This window comes from Juglans microcarpa x Juglans regia, chromosome 3S (assembly GCF_004785595.1).
Source record: "Juglans microcarpa x Juglans regia isolate MS1-56 chromosome 3S, Jm3101_v1.0, whole genome shotgun sequence".
In the NCBI taxonomy this organism is placed as follows: domain Eukaryota; kingdom Viridiplantae; phylum Streptophyta; class Magnoliopsida; order Fagales; family Juglandaceae; genus Juglans; species Juglans microcarpa x Juglans regia.
In genome coordinates this window covers 27,632,056-27,653,774 of record NC_054599.1, presented here as the reverse complement: position 1 = coordinate 27,653,774, position 21,719 = coordinate 27,632,056, and the positions used below count along the sequence as shown (strand labels likewise).

Genomic DNA, 21,719 nt, shown 5'->3' with positions numbered 1-21,719 from the left:
AGCGGCATCAAGTTTGAAAGTGAATTTTGACAAATCAGAGTTTGTGCCAGTTGGTAACGTTCGCAACATTCGGCAGTTGACTAATACTCTTGGATGTAAGGTTTCCTTTATTCTCATGAATTATCTTGGTCTTCCGTTGGGAGCTACCTCAAGGGCTAAATCAATTTGAGATACAGTGATTGAGAAGATTGAACTTTGATTGGTAGGTTGGAAGAGACTGCATTTGTCGAAAGGTGATAGGATCACCTTAATCAAATGTACTTTGTCTAATTTGCCAACGTATTTCTTATCTCTATTCCCAATTCTAGGAAGGGTGGCGATTCGAATTGAGAAACTTATCCTGATTTCCTTACAAGCGACGTGGGGGATGACTTCAAATTCCATTTGGTCAAGTGGGATAAGGTATGCTCTCCTATCTCTTTGGGTGGGTTAGGAATTAGAAATATGAAGATTTTCAATCCAGCCTTACTCGGGAAACGGTTGTAGTGATATAATATGGAACTGGAAGCCTTATGGAAGTCGGTGATTGACTGCAAATATGGAGGTTTGTGGGGGGTGATTGGTGCACTAGAAAGGTAAGTGGGCCTTATAGAGTGGGAGTTTAGAAGCATATTGGACGTGGGTGGGGGGTTTTTACTCATCATACTGGATTCGTGCTGGGAGATAACTTTAGAATAAAATTCTAGAGTGACCTATGGTGTGGAAATAATGCCCTAAGGGACTCATTCCCTTCAATTTTTCGGGTTGCATGTGAGAAAGAAGCTTTAGTGGCTGATTTTATGGTGATATCTAGTGATCAAGTCCAATGGAACATTTACTTCAGTAGGGTGGCCCAAGATTGGGTAGTTGATAGCTTTGAGGACTTTTTTAGTCTTTTGTACTCCATGAGACTAAGCACTCAAGGAGCTGACACGTGGTGGGTACCCATAGTTAAAGGTATATTCTCAGTTTACTCTTTCTATAAGTTTCTCACACAGTCGCAGAACACTCAGTTTCCATAGAGAAGGATTTGGCAAAATAAGGCACCTCCTAAAGCGGCATTTTTTGCTTGGACAATTTTTCTGGGTAAGATTTTGACGATGGATAACTTATGGAAATGCAGGGTGATTATAGCAGATTGGTGCTGCATGTGCAAGAAAAGTGTGAGATTGTAGATCATCTTCTACTGCATTGTGAGATTGCTAGAGCGTTATGGGATGATGTGTGCTACAGATTAGAGCTAGTTTGGGTAACCACAGTGGTTGTGCCTTTTGCTAGTTGGACAAATCTAGGAGGTATTCCACAAATCACAGCAGTGTGGAAGATGTTTCCTATCTATATTTTTTGGTACTTATGGCAGGAGTGAAATGACTGAGCGTTCGAAGACAAGGAGCACTCATTAGAGGAACTTAGATCTCTTTTTGTTACAACTTTATTTGTATGGGCCATAAATGTATATTGTAATGGTCTCGGTTTTCATGACTTTCTTGGTTCCATTTCTTCCCCCTAGATAGGTGTTACCTCTTGCATACCTTCTTATGTACTTGGGTTGTGCCTATTCTTATTAATATAATTGATTACTTATAAAAAAATGGTATGATCATAGTACTAAGGTTATTGCTTTAGCTTTGAACAAGAACAAGTTTGCTAAAGCAACTTGGAGAACATACAATAGTTACATCATTGCATATATGTTTCCAATGCATGAAACTTTCTACACAAGCCTTCATATATAGAACAAATCTGAAGGATGATTCACTAATCACATATATGATTGACTTACTATTTTTTTTTATCAGTAAACAAAATTTTATTGATCATAAGAATAGCAGGAACCCAAGTATACTGGACACATGCAAGAGCAATGCCTAAACGTGTTAGTTTAGTGATACAAGGAATTTATGAAAAGTCATGCCATGAAAATCAATTACAATCAACCAATGTAGTAAATTATTGAAAAAGGAATTTCTAAGCTCATCCTATGACTGCTCTTGATCTTCAAAGCTTCTTTCATTCCTCTCCCACTAAATACACCACCACTAACATATTGGAACCATCTTCCATGCTAGACTAGCACGCTTAGGCATTGCTCTTGTATGTGTCCCGTATACTTGGGCCCTTGTCTATTCTTATGATTAATAAAATCTTGTTTACTGAGCAAAAAGAGTTGCCCAAAATGCCTCTCCAAGAAGCTTGGAGGTTGACTTACTAAAAATGCAGTGTTAATATGACATGTTTTTCATGCTCTTATTGTGCCAATTCCTTCCTTCCTTGGTTTCCAACCTTCTAAGGTCATTTGACCATGCATTAGATTTCGAGAGTTTCTGTTCTTGTTTATCCAGCCTTAAGCCAATTTTAATTTCCAGCATATCCTTCCTTGAAGTAGGGTGGTATTAAGTGTTCATAATATTGTTAAAGGTAGCAGCCTGTTGTGGACATCATTGTCACTTTTGGGCCTCAAGGTTACACCTGTTCCTGGGCTCCAAAACTGAGCTTTCAAGCCTAAAGTTATGGTTAAGTGACAGTGTGTCTGTGGGCTGTGAAACAACTGCTGTGAAGTACATAGGGAGAAGGTCATGTTAATTTTTAGTCATGGAAAGGTGACTTGTTTGGCCTAAACTATGGCCTTAAGGGCCTAACTTAGGTGCTAGGGAAAGACGGTTTCAATCCTCGAGCTGCTGTCATGCTACTCTGAGGCACACCTGTAGTGGATTCTGTTACGGGATTTGATTTGTACTATTTTAGGAATGTTTTTCCTCAATATCTAGATTGTATATAGCAGATAATTAGCCTGTAAATAAGATTGGAAATACTTACCTTGTATAGCTTTTAGGTGCTAGAATTCTGGCAATCAATATGTAAATCTTTTATATATAATGAAAGCAAACCCTATGGAAAGGGCATTCAAACCAATTTGACATGGTACCAGAGCCCCTACTCTGATATTCATCTCTGTGGTCTTAATCCTTCGTGTGTGATGGGAAGAATTTTTTTTTTCCTCTGTTTCGGCAAGTTCCATCTTGCTCTTTGTGTGTCGATCCTTTCTGTGGTGAACCACGTTGTGGGTTTACTGTTCTGTGGCAGTCGACCTCCTCTGTGGTGGTGTTCAACGTTTTCTGTGGTGGTTGAGTGGTGTTCAACCTTCTCTTGGTGGCCGTTGTTCTGGTTCTAGGCTGTCTTTTCTCTCTCGGTAATCACTTTATGGTGGCTGGGTCGCTGTGGGCACATCGGCTCCGTCTGTGGTGGCGGCGAGGTGATCGGCGACGTCTGTTGCTGTTTGTGCTAGGTGCTGGGCAGGTATCAGTCTGTCGAGTCTTTATGCTTGGTTGTTTACCTTTTCTTTTACTCTTTATCGACCCACTTACTCTGTCCATGGGCTTTTCTCTTATTTGTCTTGAGTGCTTGGGCCTCTTTTTCATTCGGAATTGGAACTAAATTGATTTGGGTTTGCTGTTATTTTTTTTAACTGTTTGGGCTGATTTTTTAGTGGGCTTTCATCATGTCTATTGAAAATACTATAGTAAGATTTACTGGAAAGAATTTTTCTCCGTGGGCATTTAAATTTAAAATGTTCTTGAAAGGGAAAGAATTATCCAATCATATTGATAGCTCTATTCGAGTTCCCATTAATGAAAAGGAATTTGCCCAATGGGAGGTCAAGGATGCTAAGGTGATCTCCTATCTATTGGCGACGATTGAGCCCTATCTTGTCACCAATCTTCACTGTTTTACTACAGTTCAAGCTATGTGGGACTACCTGCATCGTATTTATCACCAAGACCACAGTGCTTGGAAATTCCAATTAGAGTTGGAAATTAGCAATTACACTCAAGGTAATTTGACCATTGAGTAATTTTATTCTGGTTTTATTAATCTTTGGAGCGAGTATTCTGCTATTGTTCATGCTAAGGTTCCACCGCGGCACTTGCGGCTCTTCACGCGGTTCATGCTAAGAGTCAATGCAATCAGTTTTTTATGGAACTTCGACCTGAATTTGAGCCTGTTCGAGCCGATTTATTGAACCGTAATCCGGTTCCTTCCTTGGATATTTGCTTGGGAGATTTATTGCGTGAAGAACAGCGGTCATCCACTCAGATGGGTATGACTTCTGATAAGGTCTTTTCTGAGGCTGTGAATGTAGCCTATGCAACTCAAGGGAGAGGGAGGAACAAGTTGCAGTGTTTCAGTTGCAAGGAGTTAGGTCATATTGCTCGCAACTGTCTGAAGAAAGTTTGTAACTACTGCAAGAAGGAGGGCCATATCATCAAAGACTATCAAGTGCGGCCTCAGAATCGCCAATCCCAAGACTTTCAAGCTGTTGTTCAGCCTTCATCTTCTTCTGCGCCCCCCATTGTGAGCTCTAATTCATCTGTTCTCACACCTGCCATGGTCCAACAGATGATTGTGTCTGCTTTTACAGCTTTAGGCCTGCAAGGTACGGATCCTAACTCCACTTCTTCTTGGATTGTTGATTCGGGTGCGTCAAATCATATGACTGGTAGTACGACGGGTCTCCGTGGTGTTCGTAAGTATGGAGGCACGCAGACTATTCAGATTGCTGATGGTAGTACACTTCCTATTACTGCTGTTGGTACTTTGGGCTCTTCATTTCGAAATGTTTTTGTCTCTCCTGGATTATCTACCAATTTGATTTTTGTTGGACAATTGGTGGATAATAACTGTGATGTTCCCTTCTCTCGTGGTGGTTGTCTTGTGCAGGATCAGGTATTGGGGACGGTGATCGTGAAGGGTCCTAAAGTGGGATGTCTATTTCCTTTACAATTTTCTATTCCTAATGTTGTTTCTTTTGCTTGTATGGCTATTGCCAATAATAATGAAGTCTGGCATAAGAAATTGGGTTATCCTAATTCTGTTGTCTTGACTCATCTTTTGAAACATGGTTTTTTGGGCAATAAAGATTCATTTTCTTCTTCTCCTGTATCTTTTGATTGTGCTACTTGTCGTCATGGTAAAAGTAAAACTTTACCTTTTCCTACGCATGGTAGTCGTGCTTCTCATTGCTTTGAGATTGTGCATAATGATGTTTAGGGTGTTAGTCCTGTTATTTTTCATGGTCAATATCGTTATTTTGTGATGTTTATCGATGATTATAGAAGATTTACTTGGATTTATTTTCTCTGTTCTAAAGCTAATGTGTTTTCTATTTTTCAAAAATTTGTTACGTTTGTCAAGACATAGTTCAGTACTTGTATCAAAATCTTACACTCCGACTCAGGGGGAATATATGTCTCATTCCTTTCAGACTTATCTTCAGCAAAAATGAATCATTTCTCAGCGTTCTTGTCCTTATACCCCTCAACAAAATGGAGTTGCTGAGCATAAGAATCCTCATCTCTTAGATGTTGTTCTTACTTTATTGATTGATTCTTCTGTACCTTCTAAGTTCTAGGTAGAAGCTTTATCTACTGCTGTTTATTTGATCAATCGTTTGCCTACTGCCACTCTAAATTATGATTCTCCATATTTTCGATTATTTGGCATATCTCTTGAGTATCAATCCTTTCATACTTTTGGTGTGTTTGTTTTGTTCATCTGCCACCTGTTGATCGTCACAAGCTTGCTGCCCAGTCTGTCACGTGTGCTTTTATGGGATATAGCCCTACTCAGAAAGGATTTATTTGTTATGATGCTCATGCAAACAAATTTTGGATCTCCCGAAATGTGATTTTCTTCGAAATCAATATTTCTTTCAGTCTCAGGTTATTTCTGATTCTCCTATTACTCTTTTACCAGCTTTTGATGATGTGTCTTCTTTTATTGAGCGATTTAGACCAGGTTTAGTGTATCATAGAATTCCTCCTTCAACGCCTCTTCCAGACACTGCTCTGTCATCTGATTATGCGGTTCCTATACCTCGGCGCTCCACCCGGGTTATACATCCACTATATAGGTATGGTTTTCCTCATACCTCGCTTACTGGCACTCTCGACACTATTTTTGTTTCTCACTCTTATACTCAGGTAGCCACCCAAGCATGTTGGTAGCAGGCCATGCAAGAAGAAATCCAAGCTTTTCAAGACAATTATACTTGGGATCTTGTGATTTGTCCCTCTGGTGTCAAACCTATTGGTTGTAAATGGGTATACTCAGTCAAGTTTCGGTCTGATGGCTCACTGGACAGATATAAGGCCCGTCTCGTGGCATTTGGGAACCGATAGGAGTATGGTATTGATTATGAAGAGACATTTGCACCTGTTGCCAAAATGACTACTGTACAGACTATCTTGGCCATTGCTGCGTCGTAGGGGTGGTCTCTCCGACAGATGGACATGAATAATGCTTTTTTACATGGGGATTTGAAAGAAGAAATATATATGTCTCCACCTCCCAGTATATTTGCTACACCTTCCCTAAAGGTTTGTCGGCTACGCCGATCCTTGTATGGACTGAAACAGGCTCCATGTGCATGGTTTGATAAATTTCGCTCTACTCTGCTTGCTTTTCACTTTACTTAGAGTCAGTTTGATTCCTCTCTATTTCTTCGCAAGACTTCTGCAGGAATTGTATTGCTTCTAGTACATGTTGACGACATTGTGATTACTGGTTCTGATACTAAGTTAATTAAGCAATTACAACAGCATCTCAAGGCTTCTTTTCACATGAAAGATCTTGGTCCCCTGCAGTACTTTCTTGGCCTTGAGGTGCAGATTACTTCGACTGGTACATTATTACACCAGCACAAATACACATAGGAAGTGATTTCATTGGCTGGTCTCCAATTAGGTAATTCCGTTCTACTCCCTTGGAGGTAAATCTTAAGTTTTGTCAAGAGGAAGGCGAGCTTCTATCAGATCCATCCTTGTATCGGCAACTCGTTGAGAGTTTGAACTACTTGACGATTACTCGTCCTGACATTTCTTTTGCTGTGCAGCAGGTCAGTCAATTTATGCGGGCCCCCCGACATCTTCACTTAGCCGCTGTCCGCCACATTATCCGATATCTGAAGGGCACCTCTACATGCGGGTTGTTCTTTTCTAAGGAATCTTCCTTACAGTTGGTGGGGTATAGTGATGTTGATTGGGCTGAATGTGTGGATACTCGTCGCTCTGTTACTAGTTGGTGCATGTTTTTAGGCAATGCACTCATTTCTTGGAAGAGTAAGAAACAAGACAAAGTTTCTAAGTCCTCCACTGAGTCTGAGGTTGCTTTTTGATGTTGAAGTGAGTTGAGTTGAGTTGAGATGATAAATTATTGTTAGAATATTATTTTTTAATATTATTATTATTTTGAAATTTGAAAAAGTTGAATTGTTTATTATATTTTGTATTGGAATTTGAAAAAGTTGTAATGATGAGTTGAGATGAGTTGAGAGGAGTTAAGGAACCAAACGAAGCCTGAGTATCGTGCTATGTCTTCTGCATGCTCGGAGATCACATAGCTTCGTGGGTTTTTGGGTGAACTTGGTTTTCTTGAGCTTCATTCCACTCCTCTTCATGCTGATAATACTAGTGCTATTCAAATTGCCGCTAATTCTGTCTTCCATGAGCGTACAAAACATATTGAAGTTGAATGTCATTCCATACGTGAATCCTTTGACAAACATGTGATTACTCTTCCTCACATTTCAACTGAACATCAAACTGCAGACATATTCACTAATGCTCTTTCTCGGCACCGACATTAGTTCTTGGTTGACAAATTGATGCTTCTTGATCTACCAGCATCAATTTGGGAGGGATGTTGCGGGATTTGATTTGTACTATTTTAGGAATGTTTTTCCTCCATATCTAGATTGTATATTTCAGATAATTAGCCTGTAAATAAGATTGGAAATACTTACCTTGTATAGCTTTTAGGCGCTAGAATTCTGGCAATCAATATGTAAATCTTTTCTATATAATGAAAGCAAACCCTATGGAAAGGGCATTCAAACCAATTTGACAGATTCTATCATGCATGTTTGACCTATCTTTTACAAGTTATGCACTGAGCTCATAATTAATCATGTATTTGTAAATGTGATCACTCGTTTCAAACATATTTTTAAATCATATTGGCAAGGAGCCAGTTTTTCGCATTAGGTACAACATGCTTTTTTTTATTGGTACCAGGTGTTCGGAACAAAGTCCCCTAGTGTATAGGCTCTCGGCAAGGAGTTTCCCACAAGTGTACCTTGGGTAGTTCAAGGAGAAATTCCCCTAGTCCGATGAGCCCTAAAAATTGTTTTGCATCCAATGTTATCAAACACACTTCAAACCATATGATCAATAACCGATCTATCTCATGTCTATCATAGTGTTTATCCAAGTTCATACCTAAGCCTAACTCAGCTGTGAGTTATGATTAGAAGGAAAGGGCAGTTTTGTTTCCTTTGGCAGCAGCAGTGGACTCAGAAGCTTTCCCCTTTTTACAAGTTTGTGGTCATGGGGTTGGTGAAACATGAAGAAAAAGGTTTTCCTAGGTTCATCCCATCAAAGTCTAGAGGAAACTATGGAGAATACTTGCCCAGTATCGGTCTAGGATCTGGACAGCGATGGGAGGTTTCAAAAATCAGTTTAGGGCTAAACTTGTCACTACAGATATGACTAATCACCTATTACAACCTGCAGGGACCATTGTTGGATGAAAAAGATAGAAAGATTTAGAGTTAACACATGCTGCTGGAGAGGGAAGTAATAAATATTACAGCAACACTTTGGTAGGGAACTTCAAATTTTCTTACCATAACTGGTGGCAGCAAGGGGGATTAGGAAGTATAATAGATTCGGTCTTGATCTTTAGAACTTATCTGCTGGACAACTACAGTAAGGGGAGATTAGTGGCTGTTTTGCAAATTTTTATGATAAATAACATAAAAAAACTTCGAATATTTTTTAACCCAAGATTGTAATAGGTCTGTGAGGTGTTTTTCCAGCACTCTCTCTTGAGTTTTGGGGAAAAATAGCAAAGGGAAGAGCTTTACAGAGGGCTGGCAGACTTGGGACTGGCTTCCCTAACTTTCTCTTCATTTGTTATGAGAGCTTTAGGGTAAAAAGGGCTGGAACGGGTGGTACACTTGAGGGGTTCAGGATTTCGAAATTTGGCAGCTTTAGTACATTTGAGTTGCCTTCCCTTGAGTTTTGCTCAGACAAAATCTTCCTAAATTCCAGGAAATTCTCCAGCAGGCTGATCAAGTTTCTAGAAAGGTTCCTCTCTTTTTGGTTGCAGAACTTCCCAAAATTGGAGTTGGCAGAGGCTGTGGTACTGTCGCTGGTAGCCTTGGTGACAGATAAGGATGTTTTTTAATCTTTCCCAAAACCTGTTTTCAGCAGGTTTTCCTTCCTTACTTAGACAAGGAAGGTTCCTAACATTCTAACTAAGTCGGCAATCTTTTTACCTATCAAAAAAACAAAAAAAAAAAAAAACCAAGTCGGCAATCTCGTTTAATGGGTATAGAATCATCAAGACATCTTTATTCAGATTAGGAAAGTTTCTTAAACCGTTTAAGCTCAAATTTGTGGCAAGTTTCTACACTTGCCAATCAATACAATTTTGTTAAACCGCATCATAAAAGCATCAACTAATTATAAGTTATCATAGTCAATCAGCCAATAAAAGTAGTTAGTAACACAAATAAATTGAGCCACTCAAGAAAATTAATAGAAAGTAAAATTTTGGAGTTATTGATACCCTTGGGTTCTTGGGTATGACAATGCCCGATCCTATCAAATGTAATTTCATTTTAACAATTTACTTCATTGAAGTATTTTGGTAATCTGGTGGCCTTGCTAATCCTCCTCCCCAAGAAAATTTTGAAGAAAATTTTTCCTTTGCTTCTCTTTGCCTCTCTCTCTCTCTCTCTCACACACACACACACACAAACACATTATCTGGTTTAATAACGTGAGACTAATCTCTATCTTTTTATGTTCTGCCAATTACAGTCTCTAACGTTATTGCCTTTTAGGCTAAGCAACACCTCGCCTTGCTATGTCTTGGGGAAATTGCAAGAAGGAAAGATCTAAGCTCCCATGCTCACATAGAGAATATTGTTATTGAGTCCTTTCAATCTCTGTTCGAAGAGATAAAGTCTGCTGCTTCCTATGCTCTTGGCAATATTGCTGTTGGAAATCTATCCAAGTATTTGCCTTTTATCTTGGATCAAATTGATAATCAACAGAAGAAACAATATCTTTTGCTTCATTCCTTGAAGGAGGTATTTGCTCTTGAACTAGCATTCTATCTTAGAGCTGGATTTTATTCAACAATGAATTAATTTCCCTCTATCCCATCTCGCAGGTTATAGTAAGACAGACCGTTGATAAAGCAGAATTCCATGATTCTAGTGTTGAGAAGATTCTTAAATTACAATTTAACCACTGTGAAAGTGAGGAAGAGGGTGTTCGCAATGTTGTGGCTGAGTGTCTGGGGAAAATTGCACTTATTGAACCCACAAAACTTGTTCCTGCACTTAAGGTATCTCAGCACATTATTTGTCTGCTCTGTCTCCTGCTTTATAATGAATATTCTATATTTGTTTTTGGTAGGGTGTAGATCTTCGTTTTTTATTCTTAATTCCCTTTTGAAAGGTTTGTGGTTTCATGTATACATCCTTTGCACTGGGGTTTCATCCTCTTTAAAATTAATAAACCCTTTATCTTACTCATAGAAAAATCCTATAGGTACAAACAACTAGTCCAGCGGCATTCATTAGAGCCACAGTTGTCATTGCGGTGAAATATTCTATTGTTGAGCGACCTGAAAACATAGATGAGATTATATACCCTGAGATCTCATCATTCTTGATGCTTATCAAGGACCATGACAGAGTAAGTTCACACCTTGAGATCTCACTGTTCCTATTTGAACTGTCTTATACCTTACTTTCATTGTCTTCTGTCTGGGTTTGTGGGAAGATGGGTGGTAGTGGGTTACTGTGGGCTTTTTGACCTTATGATTACTGATTTATTCTGGACATGCAGCACGTTAGGCGTGCAGCTGTGTTGGCTTTAAGTACATTTGCTCACAATAAGCCAAACCTCGTTAAGGGGCTTCTTCCTGAATTATTGCCACTTCTTTATGATCAGACAATTGTTAAGGTAATATGAGGTTTTGACAATAATCATAGTGAATGGATGTCTTTCTTCATCTGAACTATATTTGTTGTAAAATGCCCCTGCATATGATATGATGGAAATGATAAGTGTTTTTTCTCCTAGTCTCTATGACTTGGCTTGGTACTTACTTGCTGGATTAGCATGTGAAGCTGATACATTGCCGTTATAAATTATACTGTTCACATCATCATACCATTCCAATGTTTTAACGCTAGCTTTTTAACTGATAAAAAATGGTAGTTTAGCTTCAGAGTGTGAATTATTATGTTTATTTGCCATTATTTAGCGTCAGTGTGAATTATTTCTGAGCTTTATTTGAATATTCACTTCTTCTTTGAGAAAGTTTACTAAATAGATTCTCTTGGCAGTGTCCTTGATTAGGCCTGTCAATGTATTGGTCATAACAAGTGTGGATTTTAGTTCGATATTAGAATATTTTTTAATAATTCATATGACTGGAGATAGTCAATCAACTAGAGGTCAGATACTTTTGGTAAATCTTTTACTAATGCTTCTTGTTTTATTATTTGTATTTTGTCTCCTTGATTTTACTAATTAGGCATAGCCAAAGTACCCCACGGTACCGTGTGCAAAATTACTCTTGATAAATATGTGTTCAGGAGAGAACTTCTGGGTAATTATCTAGCTCTCATGTGTACACGTATGAGCAAATTTATTTTTGTAGCCGGACTTTTTGTGCCTTTGTTATGTGGAATAGTCTGCTGCTCTATTCTCTGCTCCTGCTTTTTTAATGCCCTTAGTTCCTTCCTTTTTTATGTTCACCAGTATTAAATCTATTTTTCTGATGTTCTGCTTTCTAATTCCTGGTGCAGCAAGAATTGATAAGGACAGTTGATCTCGGTCCTTTCAAGCACATTGTGGATGATGGATTAGAGTTGAGAAAGGCCGCTTTTGAATGTGTGGACACATTGCTGGATACTTGTCTTGATCAAGTGAATCCATCATCTTTTATTGTTCCCTACCTCAAATCTGGTCTGGATGGTGAGTTTTAAGCTGAACTATTTGTAAATCTGTGCAATGTGCATGAGTAACTTAGTTCATGAAAAATACTTTGTAACTAAGTTAGTATATATTGAGGTATTATACAATAGATGAAACCTTTTTTTGATAGGTGGGGTGGTTAGCAATGTTAGCATTAGGGGCGTAAAAAATAGGACCGGTAAAAAGAAATTTATTAAAACCATGTAAGTAGGCATAGTCCAAGTATACACATGAGAAAACACCTAATCACAAGCTAAGAACTGGTAAAAGTAACAAAGAATCATGAAAACAGGTCCCATCCATTACGATTAGACATTGATGAATACACATACTAGTAACATTATTAATTTATTACACTTAATTCAAATACTGTAAGTAGTTAAGTATATACTTAGTTGGACAACTTAGACTAGGACACTTAATTTTTTCTAATATCATTTTATACAATTTTTTTGACAAAAACTTGAACAAAAAGGGAAAAAAGTGGCCCAAATCTAATGGCCCAGACCGAAACACCTGGTTAAGACCGACCGGACTAATAAAAAGCGGTCCAATCCGGTCTCCAATATTGGTGGACAGAAAGAATGAGTCCCGGTCCAAAATCTCCCTCCAAGACCGACAAACCAGATCGATTACACTCCTAGTTAGCATGTTGATCTTTAGAACTTTGATTGATCAACTTGATCTTTCTTCCTCTTACTCTATGTTATGCTGAGAAACCTAACAAATTAGTTTGAGTGAAGAGAAAAACCAAGATTTATTCATTGTGCCGAAGTAGAAACGCAGAAGTTGGCAAGACAAGAAGGTACGTGTTAAACAAACCAAAAGAGAAGTGGATGATGTGGCTCTAATGATTTTATAGTATTATAGTTGATGATATTACTTCATAGGAGGAAAGCTTCATGCTTTGAAAATTATGTAGTGCTGCTCGTGGACCCACACTATGCTGGAATTATATTTGGGTTTTCAATATATTCTATTTTAAAATTGTTTAAAGATGGAGAAAATATTTTGGGTTCATTTTATACCATCTACCCCCAAAAATAAAGAAAAAGTTGAGGAACCCATTTGTGCGAATCCTTTTTTTTCTGCTATATTATCAGATCATGGGGTTAGTCATGTGTCTATACTCAAATTCATTTTTCTCTTTAAATAGAAGTTAGTAACTTGGTTATGGGCTAGGCATTCTCTCTTGTATACACCCAGTGTACTTAGTTATGCCTATTGATATTAATATATTTATACTTATAAAAAATATAGTTCTGTATCTTTTAAATAAGATAAAACCCTGATTTCATGAATTCATTTGTATGGAATCAGTTCCTTTTCACAAGGCATATGTGTGAATGTTTTCTTCTAATTAGATAAGTTTGTGTATTGTATTGAAGGTTGTGCTTCAAATGATTATTGGTCTACCTTTTTCGAAGTACTCTTCTCTTTGATTTGTTTCTAAGTACATTTTTTTAGAAGAATATTCTTATATGTTGTCATTCAGTCCATAGTTGACAAATATGTATTTGTGACTAAATAGCAAGAGTTACTTTTGTTGTTGTTGATGCTTATCTGAACACTGAATGGTACATTATGTTCTTTATGGTTTCTATTGCTTTCAGAACTAATTTGGATCTTGACCTTTCCAGATCATTATGATGTTAAAATGCCTTGTCACCTTATCCTCTCGAAACTTGCGGATAAGTGCCCATCTGCTGTACTTGCAGGTTAGTGATTTTGTTGGTTTTGCTTTACTAAGATTTAGCTGAGCTCCGAACATTCTTATTCAGTGTTAGGTTTGTATCCTTTAGTGTTGGACTCGTTGGTCGATCCTCTGCAGAAGACTATAAATTTTAAGCCAAAGTAAGAAGCTGTAAAGCAAGAAGTTGATCGAAATGAAGACATGATCTGCAGTGCCCTTCGTGCGATTGCATCCTTGAATCGCATAAGGTTTATTCTTGTGCTTTCTCTTAATGTTTTAATTGGTGTATCCTAATTCCTTTTTTAAAGGTAATTAAGTATTTTTACTTATAAAAAAAAGCTAATCAAGTATTTGTTAAGAAATTCTACTTATTATAAAAATTATTAGAAACTTGAAACGCATAGTCCACATACACAAGTAGTATACAAGAGGATCACCTAATTAGAAATAGGAAAAGAGGCAAGAAAATCATGAAGCTCTGTCCATTTATTTATTTATTTATTTTTATAAGTAAGAAGTTTTATTGATCTACATAAATAGGCAATGCTCAAGTATACAGGAAGTATACAAGAAAAAAGCCTCATTACAAACTATCCGCTACGAAAAGTAGCATAAAAGTCATTAAAGCTCACTCCATTCCATATTATGGATGAAGCCCAAAGCAACAATGTGTGATAGAAGAAGGCCCTAAAACCATCCAGGGAATGTTCCCTATTTTCAAAACATTGACCATTTCTTTCGATTCATGTACACCCCATTAAACATAGGGGCACCATCTTCCAAACAACTGCAATATTACGAGGACCCCGAATCCCTCTCCAATACCACAATAAATCCGACACCCTCCTAGGCATAACCCATGCTATACCGAGCCTAGTGAAGATGTCATCCCATAGAGTTTTTACTACTTCGCAATGGAGAAGCAGGTGGTCTGTTGACTCACTGCTGTGTTTACACATGAAGCACCAGTCTGTTAAGTAGAAGCCGTGCTTTTTAGCTTATCAATGGTCAATGATTTCCCGTGGGATGCCAACCAGCCAAAGAAAGCTACTTTGAGGGGAGCATTGTTCCTCCAAATGCTCTTCCAAGGGAAGGCATTGGAGGGGTTAACCGTGAATACCTTGTAATAAGAGCGGACTAAAAATTTCTTGTTCCCTGGTGTGTCCATAGTAGCTTGTCCTCTCTTCCTGGCTGCACTTTCAGCATATATAATACATTGTAAAAGTTAGCAATGTCATTCACCTCCCAACCCTGTGCAGCTCTAGAAAAACTCACGGACCAGTGCTGAGAATCAGCAGTGATACTCATATTATCAGCCACGGAAGCTTCTTTGTCTGACGCAATCCAATAAAGAGAGGGGAAAGCGTTTTTCAAGGCCGCATCACCACACCAAATATCATGCCAAAATCTGATTCGTGTACCCCTTCCCACCTCAAAACTGGACTTGTGGAGTATGTCCTCCCATCCTTTCCGAATGAATTTCCAAACCCCCACTCCGTGGGCCCCTCTTACTGCATTAGAGCACCAATCCCCCCAAATGCTCCTGTATTTTGTATCGATGATACTTCTCCAAAGAGCGTCCCCTTCCTGATGATACCTACATAGCCATTTACCAAGAAGAGCCTTGTTAAAGGTTCTCAATTTCCTGACCCCCAAACCACTACAAGACAAAGGAGTGCAGACTTATCCCATTTGATTAAATGAAATTTCCTGACCCCCAAACTATGTTCAACAAAATTTTCTAAATTTTAAGCTCATCCAACATCCTATTGCAATCCTCAAACTACATGTCATTCCTTTCTCTCCAGTTGTATTAAGTTAGGAAAATAAGTATCATCTTCCATTCTTCTATGGTATGTGGACTACTCTATAACCCTCTCCATTTGGAAAAGATGCAATTTCCTTCTAGACATTTCCACAAACCCAACTATTTTTTTGATAAGTAAGAAAACTATATTGCTCAAAGAATAGGCCTAGCCCAGTATATACAAAGGAAGCCCTGACTAAGAGGACGCTAGAGAGACAAGAAAATCATGAAGGGCCATGCCATTAAAGTCAATAGCAATGGCCCAGATACAAAGTGTGCTATAAAATAATGCTAACAATTCCTCTAACGTTCTCTCCTTGTCTTCAAACGTCCGCGCATTAAGTTCTTGCCACAAGCACCACATGATACATATTGGAATCATCCTCCAAACTGCTTTGATCTGATTCATTCCTCCAATGTTTGGCCAGTTGGCAAGTGTTGCCACCACATTCTCCGGCATCACCCAAGCCATCTCTACTTTGCTCAATACCTCATGCCATAAAGCCCTTGCAATCTCACAATGCAATAGGAGATGATCTACCGACTCTCCCCCTCCCCTGCACATACAACACCAATCTACTATGATAACCCTCCGATTCCTCAAATTATCGGTAGTGAGTATCTTGCCCAATGCTGTTGTCCACACAAAGAAAGCAGCTTTGAGAGACGCCTTGTGCTTCTAAAGCAGTCTCCACGGAAACTGAGTATTAGGCTCTTGGGTGAGAGCCTTATAATATGAACGGACCGAAAAAACACTTCTCCGAGAGGGTAACCACCCCAAACCGTCAGCATGTTGATTACTTGGCTTCACAGAATACAAGAGGCTGTAAAAATCAACAAAACTGTCCATCTCCCAGTCTTGTGTTGCCCTATAAAAGCTGATATCCCAATGAACTTGACTACCCACCATCCCAATTACATCCGCCACTGAAGCCTCTTTAGCACAAGCAATATGGAATAGTGAGGGAAAACGGTCTTGTAAAGCATTATCGCCACACCATATATCTTTCTAGAATTTAATCATGGACCCATCACCCAACTAAAGACAAGTGTGTCTAAGAAAAACCCCCAACCTCTTCTAATATGTTTCCACAGGCCCACTCCATTAGTACCTCTAACTTCTTTGGTGCTCCAACCCCCCCCCCCCCATTCGTCTTCATATTTGCACCCAATCACCCCTCTCCACAAGGCATTGGGTTCCTTCCCATATCTCCAAAGCCACTTGCCAAGTAACGCCTGATTGAAGGTCTTTACATTTCTAATGCCCAAGCCACCGTTGGATGTAGGACGACATACTGTCTCTCACTTGACCAAGTGAAATTTAAACTCCTCTCCCAAACCGCCCCACAAAAAATCGCGTTGAAGTTTTTCGATTTTGTGCGCCACACTAGCTGGTATAGGAAATAATGAGAGAAAATAGGTTGGTAAGTTAGAAAGTGTACTCTTTATCACAGTGAGCCTACCACCTTTCGACAAATACATCATTTTCCAACTTGCTAATCTCTTTTCGATCTTAGCAATCACTGGCTCCCATAACGAGAGTGACCGTGCTCTTGCCCCCAACGGAAGTCCCAGATACGTCAAGGGGAGAGAGGCTATCTTACAACCCAACGTATTGGCCAGCTGTCAAGATTTGGCACCACTCCAATTGGTATCTATTCGGATTTGTCGAAATTCACTTTTAACCCAGAAACTGTTTCGAAACACAACAACAATGCCTTTAGCGCATGCACCTGACTCAAATCTGGTTTGCAAAACACAAGAGTATCATCTGCAAACAATAAGTGAGAAATATCCATGATCCCCCTATCCGGGGTTCCCACTGAGAAGCCCTCCATAAAGCCATTATGTGCCACAGCCGAAATCATCCTGCCTAACCCTTCCATCACAATAACAAACAACAAAGGAGATAACGGATCTCCTTGTCTTAGACCACGTGTACTATGGAAGAAACCCATTGGACTACCATTAATCAAGACAGAAAATTTTGCCGTTGAAATACACCAACGGATCCATGTTCTCCACCTCTCTCCAAAACCACATCTCCCAAGAAGATAGAGAAGGAAATTCCAATTGACACGATCGTACGCCTTTTCCATATCTAGTTTGCAAATGATCCCTATTGTGCCTTCTTTCATTCTGCTATCAAGACATTCATGAGCAATAAGTACCGCATCTAGGATTTGCCTACCTTTTATAAAGGCATTTTGGGGCTTGGTAATGATCTTCCCCACCACCTCACTTAACCAGTTTGCTAAGACTTTGGAGATGATCTTGTAAACTCCACTCACCAAGCTAATGGGATGGAACTTCGTTGCCTCGTTTGCCCCCACCTTCTTTGGAATTAGTGCAAGGATTGTAGTATTTAGACTCCTCTCAAATTTTCCCACTACGAAGAGTTCTTGAAACACCTTCATGATGTCTTCCTTCACAACATCCCAGCAGTCTTGGAAGAAACCCATAGAGAACCCATCCAGACCTGGTGCCTTGTCTTTAGCCATTTTCCTCACTACTTCAACAACCTCCTCTTCCTCAAAGGCCCTCTCCAACCGCGACACATCACTCGGTCCAATAGAGTCAAAAGCCAAGCCATCTAGAGAAGGTCTCCAATTCGCAGGTTCAGTTAGGAGTTGCTCATAAAAGCCAACTATATGGTCTCGAATAGCATATTCTTCTCTACACTCGACACCTACAATTTTCATCATCTCTATATTGTTGTTTCTCCTATGAGAATTTGCTACTCGATGGAAGAACTTCGTGCTTCGGTCACCCTCCCTGAGCCACAATGCTCTTGACTTTTGCCACCAAGAAGTCTCTTCAGATAAGATAATTCTCTCTAACTCTGCATCCAACAGAATCTTCTGAGCTACTTCATCCGCGGTGAGAGGTCTGGTCTCTTGGAGCCTCTCAAGTTCCTGAGGGCTCGTTTGTTTTAAGAGATGAGATGAGATGATATTAAAGTTAAAAAGTTGAATAAAATATTATTATAATATATTTTTTAATATTATTTTTGTTTTGCGATTTGAAAAAGTTGAATTATTTATTTTATTTTGTGTGGGGATTTGAAAAAGTTGTAATGATGAGGTGAGATGAGATGAGATGAGATGTGATGTTTTCTGAAAACAAACGAGGCCTAAATCTCCATCAACTTACCTTTCTTAATTTCCCTTAGATTACCAAAAGATTGCCTGTTCCACAACTTCAAATCTCTTTTCAACATTCTCAATTTACCGACAAGGATAAAACTAGGGGTACCCTAAAGTTGATATGATGACCACCACTGCCTTACTCTTTCAACAAACCCAACTGTTGGTAGCCCAAGTAGTAAGGACGAACCTTTGTGCATGAGCCCCATGTCATAGGTTCGATTTTCCTGGGATCAAACTGCAATTTAAGGGGGAGGCCATGGCGGTGAGTTGTTGTGCTAGTGTCCAAGGGGTTTAGGTTCATTGGTGAGTTTTAAGGACTCTATTGTGGGGTGGTTCCCCTGTCATAAAAGAAAACCACAATGGAGTAAAAGGTGGTATACCGATTCCCCACTCTTTTTTCACATGCTTGACCAATTTATCACACGATTATTCTAGCTAAAAAAACAAAGGCTACTCTCATAGGTGCCTTATAGAATGACTGAACAATGAACTCCCCTTCTCAGAACATGATAGGCCCGCATCCTTTAAAATTAGAAAAAGGAAAACGGAAGATAAGATTCGGCCCTGTCCTTATAACCAGATCCAGGAGAGTATGGCAGGTCAAAAGGAAATCTGGGTTATTTGAAGTGAGCTCTACATCGGGTATTGGCGTAGAGACATCAGTAATGGAATGTCATTCGCCTCATGTAACACAGGATAAATCGATAGTCGGTATTACACCATTGGTCCCTGAAGAAACTATGGCTCCCTCGTCAGAGTTGAAGGAAAAAGGTGTACTGCCGAGGTCTGAAGGAGATGTAGGATCTACTATCACCCCAGAGGTGAAGGGACTTGTTGTCACCCCGGAATCTCCAATGGGGACCCCGATACCATTGGAGAGAACCAATGGAGTTACTGGAGAACCAATAGGTTTGGCGTTGGTGCCTTGTGTAGATGAATGTCTAGAGTCGAGAGTGCAGGTTGATGGGGATATTGTGGCTCCCCTGGTCTCTCTTCCTCCAATAGCGGATTGGATTCTGCCTAAAGTTAACGAGATTCAGTCGTTCGTGGAAATTTCACATGGAGGATGTGAAGACCAATTTAACGAACTAATTACTGTGATCGAGCCAAGCCGCACACTTGAAATCAAATCAAGCTTCAAGAAAAGCAGGGAGTTACAGCGTCTCTTTTCGACAATCAACTACGACGCTAAGGGTGGTAGTTCAACTAGAGGGAAGTCTAAAGGGAAGGTATTGTGAAGACGAGAATCAAGGTGTTGGGGTTGGTGTTCGGGTAGAGTTTTAGTTCTATGGGAAACAAGGATTGGGGTCGGGTCTGATGTACTTTGGGTTGGTTTTTTTATGGGCTTTTTGGGTCATTAGGGGCTTGTTGGGTCATTTTGGGCAATGTGTTTTCTTGTATACATTCAGTGTACTTGGTTTCTCCTTTTGATATATACAATATTTTTACTTATAAAAAAAAAAAAAGAATATAGAAGGTTGAAGAATCCTGTGAAGACACCAACATCCCAACTCTGAGCAACTATGATCAAACTACCATTCCACCATGGGGAGCCCCTGGAGAATTATAATAGATTAACCACTAAAGCTACTTTCCCTATCTTTCTATCAGTGTTTGGTTTAATTTCTTTTGTGATGGTTACGAGTCGAGGGCTGGTTTGGGGAGTAAGATGAGATGAGAATTTTGTGAATAGTAGTAAGATAGTTTCTGAATAGTAGTGAGATAGTTTGAGTTAAGTATTTTTTGAGTTTTGGGAAAGGACAAAAAAAATTGAATAAAAAATATTATAAAGTTAAAATATTGTAACAATATAATTTTATAATATTATTTTTGTTTGGGATTTGAAAAAGTTAGAATTGTTTTTTATTTTTTATTTGAAAAGTTGTAATGATTAGTTTGAAAATTTTGTATTTGAATTATGTTTGGGAATAAGATGGGATGAAATAAAATGAAATGGGATGAGAATTTTATGTCTCATCCCATGCCCCAAACCTACCTAATTCAATTCAAAGATCTTTGAATTCCAACGTGAAAGTGGTCAAAGGTGGTAGATTACAGACAGAAGTTGCAAGGTCACCAAGTTCTTCACTGTCGATATCATTACTATGGAACGGTTGCAAAGGTGGCAGTTGCATGTGATGCGCCAACTGGCTCAACAGTGTTTTACAAAATATGGAGGAATGGGAATTAGGCTCTCTTGGCCCAGTGATGCTATAATAACTATGGTCGTGTTTTGACACTTTTTTAGTACAGAATGAGGTGAGGCATTGATTCATTGCAATCGTTGAAGGTATGAAGGGTGAGGGATGGTTGAGGTTTGCCACAATGCTAACACAAGTTGTTGCTTCTTCCTTTGTTTCGGGAGTGGATAACAGTGAAAAACAAAGTGCACCCTTTATTGCAACTTTGTTTCGGGAAATAAAGGATCCTTTTTGGAGGTTTCGAAGAAATTGCCTCAATTTCCTGCGGTTCACTGTAGTTTTGAGGGTCAGCGAGATGGTTTTAAGGTGGCCAATGGGGTGGTTGGGAAGTCTAATTTGCGATCAAATCCGCTTCCCAAGCGAGACGGTTGGTATTTCAGGGGCGGCATGAATAAGGTTTCTCGTTATTGGCCATGCAAAGAGACTTATTGCTTATGAAGGAGAAGGTTAACTTTTATGTTAAATTGGGTGGAATTGGGCCTAGGCTTGTCGATGGGCTCTGTGGGTTCAGGGGCTAGATTGTTGGGCAAGCAGAAGGCTATTCCTGTTGATAGGTCGGTCAGTCGTATGGGATCTCAGGCGGGTGTGGTGGATAAAGTCAAAAATAAAGTTAATGAGTTAGGCTCGAATAAGAGTTCCCAGCTTGTTTGGCAAGTTTAGACCTATACTGGGTTTGTTTCGTGTGTTTCAAGACTGGCTCCCTCCTTACTGTGGTGCCGATATTTGCTTCATTGCTGGTGATTGTTGATCTTTCAGATGGTGTGTTACAGGATGAACTGCAGACATTGGAGGTAGGGCAGGATGGCAACTCTCGTTGATGGTATTCCCGCT

The 21,719-nt window shown here is 39.3% G+C and overlaps 2 protein-coding genes and 1 pseudogene across 5 annotated transcripts; all 3 read left to right on the top strand.

Annotated features, from left to right (window-relative positions):
* The window catches only part of LOC121258854, a 78,205-nt pseudogene that overhangs the window by 49,844 nt on the left and 6,642 nt on the right, over positions 1–21,719 (top strand).
* Positions 3,017–7,446, top strand: LOC121257743. Of its 4 annotated transcripts, none has more exons than XR_005939275.1 (4): positions 3,017–4,414; positions 4,699–4,737; positions 5,179–5,890; positions 6,122–6,317. XR_005939275.1 is itself a non-coding variant. In XM_041158934.1 (4 exons), exons 2-4 carry the CDS (start codon positions 3,955–3,957, stop codon positions 7,376–7,378), a joined length of 807 nt encoding a protein of 268 aa, XP_041014868.1. In that variant the 5' UTR covers positions 3,017–3,276; positions 3,589–3,954; the 3' UTR covers positions 7,379–7,446. The 4 variants fall into 4 exon arrangements, 3 of the variants coding, with proteins under 3 accessions (XP_041014868.1, XP_041014869.1, XP_041014870.1); XM_041158934.1 differs by lacking the exons at positions 4,699–4,737; positions 5,179–5,890; positions 6,122–6,317 and adding exons at positions 6,915–7,141; positions 7,340–7,446 and having other exon boundaries at positions 3,017–3,276; positions 3,589–4,495; XM_041158935.1 differs by lacking the exons at positions 4,699–4,737; positions 5,179–5,890 and having other exon boundaries at positions 6,122–6,269.
* On the top strand, positions 6,721–20,140 carry LOC121257744. The gene is made up of 3 exons (XM_041158937.1): positions 6,721–6,731; positions 14,208–14,211; positions 19,244–20,140. Exon 3 carries the CDS (start codon positions 19,353–19,355, stop codon positions 19,923–19,925), a length of 573 nt encoding a protein of 190 aa, XP_041014871.1. The 5' UTR covers positions 6,721–6,731; positions 14,208–14,211; positions 19,244–19,352; the 3' UTR covers positions 19,926–20,140.

What these genes read in the sequence shown, in the direction of transcription:
- LOC121257744 (XM_041158937.1), top strand. Translation starts at nt 19,353, where the DNA reads ATGGAATGTCATTCGCCTCATGTAACACAGGATAAATCGATAGTCGGT.
- LOC121257743 (XM_041158934.1), top strand. Translation starts at nt 3,955, where the DNA reads ATGGAACTTCGACCTGAATTTGAGCCTGTTCGAGCCGATTTATTGAAC. An exon ending in TGGTAGTACGACGGGTCTCC is followed by an intron (nt 4,496 to 6,914) that starts GTGGTGTTCGTA and finishes ATCTTCACTTAG; the next exon opens with CCGCTGTCCGCCACATTATC. An exon ending in AGTCCTCCACTGAGTCTGAG is followed by an intron (nt 7,142 to 7,339) that starts GTTGCTTTTTGA and finishes ACGAAGCCTGAG; the next exon opens with TATCGTGCTATGTCTTCTGC.